Raw genomic sequence first — 14,095 nt, forward strand, 5'->3', positions numbered from 1 at the left:
TCATCTGATGTCACTGCCGCACCTGCGCAGCCATCTTGTACTTCGAGCGAGGGGCAGATCGGAAGGAAGGAAGAAAGCAGAACAAAATAACAGTGTTTTGCGTTATATGGCCAGTAATGCCCGTCAAGTGACTGAATCAAACGAGAAGACAGTGTCGAGGTGTGATTGGAGGGGGTAAATCAGAGAAAGCGGCCCCCAGTTTCTCGGTATTCCAGACGTACAAGTCATCCTCTTCATCATTATCGCGTCTGCTCGCAGAGAAAAGAGTCCGATCTCCTGCTGAACACAACGACAACGACAAAAACACACCATGAATCCAGAATAGTGAGTATTTGACGCCTGGACTTGTGTTGCGGATGTCAGTGTTTGTATAACATGAAGCGTCAGTGCGTGTAGCTTTGTCTAGCCTTAACGGCTAACAACGTCCGGTGTTTTAACTGCGAATTCAGAGGATATTTACTCATTTAAAGCCTCTATTTAGAAAGTTTCCTACTCTAAATGATGATATTGTTCGTTATTAAACGTCTTAAATTAAAACCCGTCGCTATTTGGGGTTTATAGCACGTAATTTCTGCATTTGCCGTACTGCGTGACGTAATTTTTGGTGTGGTGTGTTGCGACTGAGTGACGTCATTAGTTTGTAGTGAGGCTGAATCCAGCTGTCAATATTGCATATCGCCTAATTATACACACGGTGCTTTGAACCATTCACAACTCGAGCTTGTGAGGCATTCAAGAGTCATGTGTTTTTCACTAGGCCTGTGAATTGAATGTCAGCATTACAGCTGGACGAGGTCACGAAGAGGAGAAGCCTAGTGTTTTTCCTGATTTCTTAGTAGCATGTGGTCAGCTTTATTGGTCTGTATAAATGAAGACGTGTTATCACTCGAAGGGAAGTTAATTATGAATATTGCATGGATACCCACTACCCAGTGATGGAAAAAATGAAATTTATTGCTTGCTCTCTATATCTATCAGCACTATTTCAAATGCTAATTCACTGGCAACAAAGACCACAAACATGTTGCCATTGGTCAGTTGAACAGATAGTCCCCGCCTCAAGCTCCTGCCATTGGTTGAGCCGATGTTGTTCTGTCAGACCCTGTCAGGATTTTCAAACAATTTCACTTCCTTTCTGTATTATGAATTGCAAATTTAATAGATTTACAATGTTAATAAGCACATTCCAGTTGCCATAATTTGTAAAATGTCTATTTTTAAATTGTATTAGCCTATATCAAAATATATCTGGTTCATCACCAGCCTTTGACATTTGAAAACCCACTACTATATCCAGTTTTTTTATTGTCAGAGTGCTTGCTTTAAAATTCAATCGTTAAAACAATAAAATTGTGTTTTCTTGTCAGAGATTAATGTTATCTTATTGTTTTTACCTTGTTTTCCTCTTGACATAGACTCAGTCAAGATTGCTTCACATGACAAAACGTTTCTCAGCTCGTCTAATGTTAGTACTTGCACTCAGAAACCATTGCGACAGACTGTCATCGTTGGAATTAGATTCTCTCAGCTGTATTTTGAGCTGGTGGCAGGGGATACTTTGTTTATGCTGATTTTGTTTTGAACCTTCTTCACAGTCAGTTCTTGGAAATGGCAGTTGATTTTGCAACTTGCAAATAGTCTTTTCAAACCAGTTAACATTATAGCAATGCTAATGGCATATATTTATTATATCAGTTGAGGGCCAGATGTGGTGTGCTGCTATATGATTATTCAAGTACTATGAGATGTAGTGTCGTTAATATTTTAACATAACAGGACTAACTCCATTCCTAAAAGTCCGTTTACACACAGAACTCTTGACAATACAAACATATTTGCTGTTGGTCTTAAGGTGTGTGTGTGCAAGAAGAGAATTGGTTTAATGTTCACATGAGCTAAACAAGCTGTTAGATCTGTCATGTATAATTAGGCTATCATCAGTAATGGAACTACTGTAGCATTGCCGTCATTGATAATGAAAAATAAAAGTATTATGAATTGTTTTTCATAATTGAAATGAAGCTGAAAAAACAATGTATATAACGTAAACAAATTAGAATTGTCTGGAACCAAATTAACTGAAACAGTAAAAAGTATTAAAATTTAATGAAAGAAATGTTCATTTACACAATGTAAACAAATTAGAGTTGAAAAAGAGTTAGCTGAAATAAGTTGTTTTACAGTAAATAAAAATAAATTAAAACTAAATAGAAATATATACAAATAAATTAAAATAATCAAATCAAAAAATCAAAATATCAACAAATCTTATAATAGTAAAATAATGCTAAAATAACACAGAGATCCAATAAAACGTGACATATTTTTAGACCTTCTTCAGAGCAGCGCCATGGCATGATAATTTTCCACACCTCATGTTGTTTGGGATTTTTGCTCTACTGAAATGTCTCGTAAAGATATTTCATCTCCAGAACAACCCAAAAACTCATGAAATACCAGTACAACCCACTGAAGAGATGTCTATCCCTCACAGCCTCGCTTTCATTCCCGTTTCAAATCAAAGATAGTGCTGATGTGAATAAGGTCTATAATGTAATAACTGACCGGTGAATGTCATAAGAAGGTTAATTTTGTTCTGAAACTGAAATTATATACATTCCTGTTGATGTATGTTAATAAATTGCTACTGTGTTTCCCCATTTTAGCGACTACCTGTTCAAACTGCTCCTCATCGGCGACTCTGGAGTTGGAAAGTCATGTCTTCTGTTGAGATTTGCTGTGAGTAAAGGCACAGATGGCTTGTTTTGTCAGCTTTTGCTGCCAAACATCAATTAAAAGATCAATGGACGTCATAGAATTGACTGAATGTGTTTATAGTAGATCATTTATATCCACAAATGTAAACAGATAAGTTTTCATTCTCCTTTTTGTGTGTTTTGATCCTGCAGGATGACACATACACTGAGAGCTACATCAGCACCATAGGTGTGGACTTCAAGATCCGCACGATTGAACTTGATGGCAAAACCATTAAGCTACAGATTGTAAGTCCATAAATTACACACTGAATTTGTCAAGTCCTGCAACAGCATGACAGTCACTAGTATGCACACCAGTACATTAACAATAGACAAATCTAGACGCTGTACATGTGAAAATGGGGACAAATGCTTGAATAGAAACATGCATGGTTTGACATTACTATAAATGATCTTCTTTAATTTGTTTTTTTCTTTCTCTCTCATAGTGGGACACTGCAGGGCAAGAACGATTTCGAACCATCACCTCCAGTTACTATCGAGGGGCTCACGGTATCATTGTGGTTTATGATGTCACGGATCAGGTGAGACTTCATCAGACGTTCTCCCTCCTTATTTGTCCCAAATTTAACAAGGCACACTTTGCAAAAAAATCAATAATAATGGTGTTGTGATATACCGGTATTGACGATAACTGTGATATTTAAAAAAATGAAAATATCTCTATTTAGCTTTGTCATCATCCAGCTCAGTTTAGTTCTCACACAGCAGCGTCAGTACAGTCAGATCAATAATATTGTTGAATATTAAATGTCCCCAACTAAGCAAGCCAGAGGCAAAAATACCGGTATTGGCGATTACCGTAATATTTCAAATGAAGAGTACACGTATGTAGGGCCCTATGAAATCCGTTTTAATCTATTCCAAATTCTGTTTTTTCCATTTTAATTTTGTGAAATTCTTCTTCTTTTTTTTTAAATGTTATTTTAGTTGTAAAAAGAGTGTGCTTTTAAAGTTAATGATTAAAAAATGGATACAAATAAAACAGGAATGACCTGAAATTTATTGAGGTAATAGACATTTACTCAGTAGCCTTTTCAGGACAAATACTGCATGATGCAACATAACACTGCACTCTTCATGTAACAACAAATTATGGTTATGAGCTTTAAACTGTCCAGTAAAATAAATGATATTTTATATAAGTTTAATAAAGTCACACTCTGTCTCTCTCTCGTCCAGTGTAGCTCACGCCTTAGACGTACGTGTATGTGAGAGAGACGCGTGACTAAAGCCTGTTTTATGCTTCTGCGTCGAATCGACGGCGTACCCCCGCAGACCCCTATCCGTCGACGCGAACCCCTCTCCGACCCCTCCGCCATAGCTCGACGTGCACCTCCAAAAATTTGTAACTACGCGTCGAGGCGACGCAGACAGCAAGGGCTTTGATTGGTCAGATTATACATCAATTCAGGAGTGTAGCTTTTCTGATTTCCCCCTCCCGCTATTAGCGCTATTTTTAACATTTGCACCCTCGTTCTGATAATTATAATACTCTTATAAAGAAAGTAAATAAAGAATTAAATGATAAAATAAACTGTTTTTTTATTTCATTGTTAATATATGTGTCTATATTCTTTTCTTTCTTTTTTGCTCGCAATAAACTTCAATCAATCAATAAATCGACGTTTGTTTTGAAACACAGTTTGTTGTTTATTTTCAATACAATGTTCACGGTTACATCATTGATAATACAGTACTAACCAAGTCTGCCACGGGACACATTATATCCTGTAGGGTTGTGCCGATAGACGATAGTATCGTGTATCGACGATAGTCTGACATATCGCCGATGGCAGATGCCTTTGACGATATCAATACGATAATTGGCTCGTTTTACCATAATGTATTAAATTATTATTATTAGGCCTATTATTATTATTATAAAGCTAGTATTGTTATTAAATGAATATTAGGAACTACAATTAATTTGCCTTGCCTAAATTTACAACGACATCACCTCATAACAATTGCAACAACACACGCACTAATGAGGACTCCTCTTAGAGAATGTTTTTAAAACAGACTAAAAAACATCCCACATCAAAATTCAATCGCAAGGTGATCCATTCACAAATTATCAAGTGTGCTCGTTTTAACAGACGCAAAATTAAATTTCCTACAGATCCAAGATGAAAACGGCATCGTTGTTCGTCAGTATTTGTTTCTGTAACACATTAACAAAACGTTTAATGACACTAACACTAAAAACAATACAATTACTAAATAGTATTAATAATAATATCACTAAAATAGTATTATAGTTACCGTTATCATCGTCGTCTCTGAGGGAACGCGGCGTTAATGCAGATGCCGAAAGCAGTCCGTTTTTACTTTCACTTTCAGAGATAGAGCGCGTTTACATGCGACGACGTTCTTAACCTGATTATGTTGAATAAACTTGACAATGCATGTGGTCATGTAAACGTTTCCTTTATCAGAGTCAAGTCATAAGTATAAGTATAAACCGATCGACTCAGCTAGACGTTTGGCCCTTGCTCTTGTTTCTATCGGCATTTAAAACACATTAACCCGCGTACTTCGTGCTTACTGAAGTGCGCATGTGAAGTGCGCAGAGAACGCACAGGGGGGCACATATCGCAAACTCCGACTCTTTCTGACCCAAGTAATTATTAAAACGTGTTTTCATCTCGTGCAGAAATAGACCAAAATGCTGCATGTAATGGCATGAGAATAGGCTAATGTGTCCGTAAATTTCCCGTTGACAAACAAAAGGATTAGGATCTCTTTTTTTTACTTCACTATACCAGGAAATAACCTGATCCTATTAATAAACACTCCACCTTTGCTAGCAAAATAGAAAAAAGATTCTCGTATATAAAACGAAGTAGGCTAATAAAACAAGCAAATTAATGAGTAGGCTAAATAATCAAGTTAATAATCAAATAAGTTAGCCCCGCCCCCTCACGATAATATCGTGTATCGCCGATCTCACAGGCTGACGATAGGACGATATGAAAATGGAGCATATCGCCCAACACTAATATCCTGCCATAGCACAGTCCCACGTGGAGACTGAAAAATATCCTTCAAGTCATTCCGAACAGGTATCGTTATGGCTGCTCGGGTGGAACCTTTATTTTACTGTCTATGGGTGGAACGGGCCCTGGACATCCGTGTTGATTCTGTGGGGATAAAGTTTGTGTCGTCTCGTTATTCAACGTCGATTAGCTCCAGCTGGCAGCTGCAAAAACAACTTTCTCGCTCTTTCGCTCGCGGCGCACGGAACCAAAGAGATTCGCGAACCCCCCTAGCGTTCTGGCGGCGAAATGCACCGCGATGCACCACAACCTCACGGAGAAGCATAAAACGGCCACGATGCCGTAGTGGTGACGACGTAGCTACGCCGTGGAGTTGACGCAAAAGCATAATGAGGCCTTAAAGTCCCCGTGAAATCAAAATTGAACCTATTTACTTTGTTAGTGCATATTACTAGTCTTGTGGTGAACAATTAATCTGTGCAAGTGAATATATATTAAAAAAATGTTTTACCTTAGTAATCTTTAATCAAAATCTGAAAAGTTACTTCCGGTCTGGAACGGTTTCTTTTTCTGATGACGTAGGTTTCACAGTTTGGGTGGGGAAACGCTTAACCACTCCCCTCAAACCGTTAGTTTGCTATGAGCGAGAGATGGAGAGGAGGAGCGCTAGAGTAAAACCCTGCCCTCTGTTCAATATTCCGTTTCACTTGGAAATACGTCACAGCACTGGAGAAAAATCGTTTGCAACTTCCGGTTCACGGGGACTTTAATAGAGAGAAGGAGGGAGAGCGGGGAAAGGAAATACAACTGAAAGATGTATTTCCTTTATACATTCATGTTTTAAATAGCATTAAAAAACACCATTTAAAACCAAAATACGTGTTTTAAAAAGTACGTTAAAAATAGCGTTAATAATACGTTAATAATAATACTAATAATAATAGTAAAAATTAGCGTTTTTTTAACACTAAAAATAGCGTTAAAAAAATGAATGAAACGTATTATGTGGCTGGCCGGGATTGATTTTGTGGCCGCGAATTAGTCTATGTGTGGGAAACACTGCATAAAAGTCATGTGCGAACTGCTCGGCACTGACCGCTTATAGCGTTAAGTTTCTTAACTTTTTTGCAGACGAAAGCAGAGACGTGGTGAGCCGCTTTGCCATGCTTTCATTGTTTTGATTTCGTCATCGTAGCTGAAATGAGGGGGTGGGGGGTTGTATCGCCCAGATTTGCTTCCTCCGGTCTGCATTTTCACCAGACATGTTCTTCTCCCACACAAAAACAGAATTTCAAACCAAATATGTGAAATTCCACTAAATTCCGCCGTGTTAACACTAGATTCCGCGTTAATTTGCCAATTCCGCAATTCCGTCCGCGATTGCGTGATCGTGGAAATTATAGGGCCCTACGTATGATAATGTGGCACGTAAATGACCAAAGTTATGGCTTGCCGGTGTGGTCGTTTTTTTGGTTACGTTAAAATGACTCATTAATAGGGTTGGGTATCGTTCGAATTTGAATGATTCTGATTCCGATTCCGATTCCTTGTTTCGATTCCGGTTCCTAACGATTCTCGATTCCGATTCTTTTAAGAGGCAGGGTCAAAACCCAGATAGCAAACTGACATTGAATCAACGTGGAAGTATGACATCGAAACAACGTTGATCTGACATTGTTTTGCTCATCGAATTAACGTTGAACCAACGTCAGACGCGTCATTCTTTCAAAACTAACGGAAAATCAACTTGAAATCAACGCGTTGTTTCAACGTTATGAAAGCAAACCAATTTTCGATTTCATTTAGCTTTGAAGAATGCCGCATCTGACGTTGGTTCAACGTTAATTCGATGAGCAAATCAACGTTGTTTCAATGTCATGAGAGACGTCGTTTCCACGTTGATTCAATGTCAGTTTGCTGTCTGGGAAAGGTTTAGCTAACCTTGCTAACCAATGGTATTTCTGAAGGAAGTAATCCTTTCTGAAGGAAATACTCCTTCTGTCACAAATACTTCTTTTGTCACAAATTTAGCATTTTGCCGAGATTTCGTTATTTTTAGAAAAGTGAAGCCACACTTTGGACCAGCGACGTAAGCTACTCATGTTCGACTCGCGCGGTTATGCCAACACTTCCGGAAGATGCTTCTTCTTTGGTGTTGTTCAGCGGTTTCTTCTTCCGCTCGGCGGACTGTGAATATCGAAACTAGGAATCGAAATTTTAACTTTTGAACGATTCCGGGAAAAATGAAAAGTTAGTCCCGGTTCCAATCGATACTCGATTCTCGATACCCAACCCTACTCATTAATCACCCTAGTATGCTGGACTTGCCGATCAACAGTGAGCGCAAAACGAGACAATACCAAACTGTTCACCAACCTGTCTCTCTGTTATCTCAGCCATTGTACTGAGAGTGAGTTACCATTATTTTGCCAGTCCTGAAACAGAAAATGTTACATTAACCGTTAAATGCTGACGCCTTTTTTGCGTTTTATTATATTTACATCCCTCAGGGCTTTCCGTGTGCTCATTCGGACAAATATTTTTAGAGAGCAGTGTTTTTTTCTATTTTTACCCCAAATAGGGCGATATGAGCATTATGGAGAGCTCAACCCTCACATGTCATTTATGTTTCATTCATATTCGACGCCGGAGGATCTTTTTTCAAGATTTCTATAGATATCGCAATATAACATGTGTAATAAAAAATATATAATGTCTTGACGTCTATAAAAATGGAAATTTTCAAATCGCATAGATATTTAGCACATATTTCTGTGGTACTGATGCTGTCCTGATGTTATCCTCAGAAAACCTCTCTTACTTGATGACCTGCTTGTTTTAATATACCAGTGTTAGTTTAGTATCATTTATGTACTATTAAAATACTTATTGATATTTTTTAAATTTAGTTAGTTAACAATAACCACATTGCTTTATCATCACATAAAGTTATTTTCTCTGTCCTGCTCTCTCTAAAGGAATCATATAACAATGTGAAACAGTGGCTACAGGAAATAGACCGCTATGCAAGCGAGAACGTCAACAAGCTTCTGGTGGGGAACAAATGTGATCTCACCACCAAGAAAGTAGTGGACTACACAACAGCCAAGGTACTAATTCTTCATCCTTCATCTTTAATCTGTGTTAGTGGTTGAGTTTAAATCTCAGTTCCCTTTTTTTTTTTAATCAAAACTAGTGACCTTTTACAAGCCTAATTGCTTCCCATTTTTTGTGACATTGGTAACATAATAGTTTCCATCACTAATCCTGCTTTTCATGCTAACTGTTGGAGATTTGAATAAACCCCCAACCTAATATTTTACGCATCTTGCACCATTTGTTTTACGGATGTAAATTATATGTCAAATTGTGGGTGGGGCTTGATTTATGCCTTTACCTGGTAGCAGATAAAAACAGGCCAAAAAATCCCATAGCCTTGCACTGAAAGAGGGAACCACACTTGTTTAGAGGCCAGAATAGCATGAAGACTTGGCAGTGATCCCATTTTGGTTTTGGCCAGTTAGTAACCATATAGCAACCAACCAGAGCACCCTAGCAACAGCATGGCAATGCATGAACAGCCTCTCTGAACATTTTAGCATCACCATCACCCTCGCAACCACTTACGGTGGGAAATTATGAACAGACATAACCTATTGAATTACTGAATGAAATGTCACATGAAAACTTTGTGAAAATGCTAAAAAAATGCTGGCTTTGGCTGGCGACATTTACCGGTAGGTAACGTTTGGGATAGTTCTCGAAAAAATCAAAATGTACGTTTTTGTTTTTTTTTTACTTTTAGTATAGCATTTAAAACTTAGTCTCTCACTTCTGCCAATAATGATTTAAAAGACATCCCTCTGCACTGTACTCAGATTTTCTGTCCAATCAAATGCTCTTCTGTCTGAAGCTCCGCCCCCTACATTGTAAATAGTTGCTGAAGCTACTGCTGAAATCGGTCGCTTGTTCACACGTTTACTATTTTCTACAAGGTGAATGGCACACTGTGCACTATATAGGGGACGGAATGATTCAGACAGTGTAAATATGCGAATGAAGTCTGGTGTCAGGTTAGTGTCATGCAAACCGCCGCTGCGCACGCACTGTTCCGGACAGACGGTTTCATATTACATCTAAAAGGGGAATCTATTAAACTGTGGCTTTCATAAGCTGTCAAATGTGTTTTTTTTCCGAGCTCAATGGCTCTGACGAAGTTGTTATATAAATGTAATGCTATTGGCTTTTTAAAAAAAGGGGAGGAGCTGCTCTATGTCCCACCCAGTCTTCCTGTGTCAGTGGTAATTACTCCAAAACACTGAATACCGCTGCTCGTTTCAAGGCACTTCAGTGGGCCTGTTCACACCAAGAACAATAACTATAAAGATAAACTGTGTATTAGCGTCCAACGCACGTTATCATTCTGTTTATTGTTAGTTTTGTCGTCAGCCTCTTTAAATGCTCAGGCTCTTTAAAACAGGATGCATTCTGATTGGCTGCCAAGATTTTTATCATTCATCAGCTGGAAAAAAATGATGTTGAATATCCAGCCCGTTCTCATCCCAAGACGTCATATACTGACGCTTTTGACATTTCGTCTACATCCAACGCACATGGCACCCTTTAGCGTCAATATGAGACGTAGATACATATATGGGCCAGAAGGCGCCTCTTAGTGGTCTAACCCTAAACCTACCCCAGAACTAAACCTACCATAACCGAATATAACAGAATTGAGATGAAATTTCAAAAGTGTTTCTTGACTATATGACGCCTTAAGGCCTGTTCACACCGGGACGAATTTTGCGCACGTTATTCGCCGACGTTTAACGCCTCGTGACTAAACAAAGGGCGCCAATGTGATTGTTCACACTGACACGTAAAACGCCACAAGTAAAAGCGTAATTTTTTAAAAAAACGCCTCGGCTTCGTTTTTTTTTAGTTTGATGCGCCGCGTCAAAAACTATCCGACCAATGAGATTGGCGCTTTTGCTCACGTATTTGGAGCTTCTGAAATTACAGTAAAACAAAACTTGGGGGGCGCTCAAACACAAAACGGTCTTGCCGAGCACACATATGCAACGGCGAAGATGATCTACCCCAAGTAGCGTCGCCGTCTACACAGCCAGGAAGAAATAAGACGAGGAAGATGTGAGGCAAGATGAATGTAGAGCTGCTGTTCTCGTTGATGCTAGAACATAAATAACTATAAGACAAATGCGACAGGGACTACAAACATCTTGATAAAAGAAAACTGTTATGGAGTGTTATTGCAGAGCAAATTGGCGCCCTCTAATGTCAGGGAATGAATTTGCATGTTCACTCGGCTCATCGTCAGCGAAAATCGCTTGGGTGTGAACACAAAAAGCGCTGACGAATAACGCGCGCTGATATCCGTCCCGGTGTGTACGGGCCTTTAGGATGAGAACGCGTTGGAATATCTCTGTCGTTGTTATTATTATAGCTCTGGTGTGGACCCTGCTATTCTCTTACATTTAGAACTATTTTTAAAATGTCTTTTAATTGTTACAGTTGTCATGCTTGGTACGAATGGGCCTTTGCATGAGTGCCAAGCATGAGGTTGGGCAAAATAAAAAGCGTTCTGAAGTGTCTCACTCTGGTTCTTTTTACCTTCCAGGAATTTGCCGACTCTTTAGCGATCCCCTTCCTTGAGACGAGCGCTAAGAATGCCACAAACGTGGAGCAGGCCTTCATGACGATGGCTGCCGAGATCAAGAAGCGCATGGGCCCTGGAGCCACAACTGGAGGAGACAAGCCCAACCTGAAGATCGAGAGCACTCCTGTGCGGCAGTCTGGCGGCGGCTGCTGTTGAAGAGCCCGAGCACACACACACACACACACACACACACACACACACACACACACACAAAACCATCCCTTTCCCCCTCAAACACATTTTCTCACACACACACCAAAAAAACAGCATTCTCACGGGAGGAACCACTGCATTAAGAGCCAACGTCTAACAGCCTTATGGCTTCATTTATGACATCATAGTCTTCTTGTTTTTATTATCATCCCCTTTTGTAAGACACCTCACCTCCCTGTGCACACGAATAACCCCGCCCACATCCAGAGTACCAAAAGTGGAACTTTGGTACAGTCATATGTCCATGTATAGATGTCTATAATGAGGGGCGATCCTCAAATCGTCCTTGTAAACGACTAGCGAGGGTAAACCTCTCTCTCTAGTGTTTCTAAATCTCTCCCACATTGTCACTTGAATGAGGTTTTGTGTGCGAAAGCATGGCTTCTGAGGCTGAATCGACAGGAAGTCAACCGCATACAAAGTCGGCAATATTCTCTACTTGTTCACATCCTACTAGTATATTATTGTTCCTATGGTGATTTTTAAGACTGATTTGTTTTTGTTGTTTTCTTTAGGTTTTTGTTTTTCTAATGAAGGCTTATTGTATAAAGGCTTACCGCTGTCAATGGGGAACGATACAGATAGAGTTGGGTTTTTGATCATAATCAGGATTACGGGGGTCTAGGCTTGAACGCTACTGTTCCCTCTATTACCTCAACGACCTCTGCTACTTTTGAGTGTTCGGCCATCACAAGTTGAACACCATCTTGACTCGCGTTGAGGTCGTTTCCTCCTGTGGTCTCAGCAGTTTTGTGGCTTCGGTTTGTGTGCAATTTAACCATCACATTGAGCCAGACTTCGATTAAAGCCAACCCTGCCAAAATATGGTCCATCATGCATTGCGTGTGCTTTGTGTTTATTTACATACGGTAAGCATATTTGTAAAGGGCCTTAATTTTCGAAAGCTCGGTTCAGTGTGCTGTGCGTTTGTGTGGGAATATTGTGTATTACATCTAGGAGTATTGGGATTGACTGGTCCAGTGTCGCAGACCGGATATGACCTCCCATGTTCTTGAATGGAAAAATATCCGTACACGTAGATTATAGCTTTCCAATCTACCCACTGATGGACCTTTCTCAAAATAAGGGTGTCATTCAGATGTTGCAAGATGGATCCTACATGGTTCGACCTCTTTGACCTGTTTTTGATCTGGCCGTTTTATCATGTACGACGTGGATCTAGAAAATGTTGATCGTTTGTGAACTTCACTAGTATTAGTGCGTCACTCTGTCTTAAATAGGATAGTCTTGCCATCGTGACATTACTTTCACTCACCGAGCCAGTTTAATTGTTCTCACAGCGCTGACATAAGCGCACATTCTCATCACTAATGTGGTGTGGTGGATTTGCTTGTACGTTTTGTAAGTGGACTGGTATTGTGGGGTTGGAGGGAGCAGTAGCAGGGATATGGGTGCGCGTGCAATGGCTGGGACGGGGCAACTGCAGAAACTGCGTTTGGGAACATTCCTTTGATTTTTTAAAAAACGGGGCCGTTGTGGATTCATCTGCGTGAAAATAAGCAGTATGTGAAAGTCTCATTTAAACCCTGCGCTCATTCACACTAAACAAGTGCTTTTTTTGGATGCATTCTGTTCTCTCAGATTGATTGCTGTCTTTTGATCTATGAATTTACGCTTTTGTGGTAATGTGTTGGGTTAGAGGAACGATGAAGGGTTATGGGGTTGGGTTGGGTTGGGGTCGTTGCTTATGAATGTGCGTCTTCATTTTTACTTTTTACCCATGTCATTTGCACATCTCAGTTATTTGAATTAAGACACGGCGATGGTAAAATGGCAAGCAGCTCTTTAGTAGTTTCCCTGTCTAATATACACGCTCTTTCTCTATCCCCCCTTTTGCTTGCTCATCCCAGTGCTGTTTCATAGCTGGGTTTGATCTCGTTTTCTCTTCTCTGTACATATTATAAATATATATAATAAAATGATCAACATGAGACTTAAAGATGACTTTTCCTGCTTGCTTTTCTCTTGTGTGAACTGAAGAGTAATGTCGTGTGGGTGGCGAGGTAAGTATCACTTCCTGTGCTGGTTTGGAAATGTGATGACTGATCATTTTTGAAAGTTGAATCTCATAAACTTGTCATGAACTTGAACGTGGCATGTTTCACCCCGGAAGCACAAAATATTCATGTCGATTTTAATGATTAAGATCATTTTGTCTGGACTGGATGATTCACGTCATTGAATTACAGTATAATGTAGAATGTAATGAAGACCATTATTTAGAATAATGAGAATTACTGACAAACTAAACATTAAAACATCTGGATGCATTATAGTAATGAGAATTGGGTAAGGAAATGTGATTAGTTGTCATGAAAGTAATGTCAGGAAAAAAAATGTCTTTTTTCACAAAATATCTATTATATATATATATATATATATATATATATATATAATGTGCA

General features: G+C 39.3%; 1 protein-coding gene across 1 annotated transcript; it reads left to right on the forward strand.

Moving 5' to 3' along the window:
* Positions 1-8: 8 nt before the first annotated feature.
* Positions 9-13,632, forward strand: rab1ba (zRAB1B, member RAS oncogene family a). The gene is made up of 6 exons (XM_039659139.2): positions 9-324; positions 2,667-2,739; positions 2,910-3,005; positions 3,209-3,304; positions 8,761-8,892; positions 11,421-13,632. The coding sequence occupies exons 1-6, from the start codon at positions 311-313 to the stop codon at positions 11,613-11,615; spliced, it is 606 nt and encodes a 201-aa protein (XP_039515073.1). The 5' UTR covers positions 9-310; the 3' UTR covers positions 11,616-13,632.
* The last annotated feature ends 463 nt before the right edge of the window (positions 13,633-14,095 follow it).

This window comes from Pimephales promelas, chromosome 1 (assembly GCF_988280905.1).
Source record: "Pimephales promelas chromosome 1, fPimPro1.hap1.1, whole genome shotgun sequence".
In the NCBI taxonomy this organism is placed as follows: Eukaryota; Metazoa; Chordata; class Actinopteri; order Cypriniformes; family Leuciscidae; genus Pimephales; species Pimephales promelas.

Bases quoted from the DNA above. Each gene is read 5' to 3' on its own strand.
- rab1ba (XM_039659139.2), top strand. The intron at 3,305-8,760 runs GTGAGACTTCAT...CTCTCTCTAAAG, and splicing joins TTTATGATGTCACGGATCAG to GAATCATATAACAATGTGAA. The intron at 8,893-11,420 runs GTACTAATTCTT...TTTACCTTCCAG, and splicing joins TGGACTACACAACAGCCAAG to GAATTTGCCGACTCTTTAGC.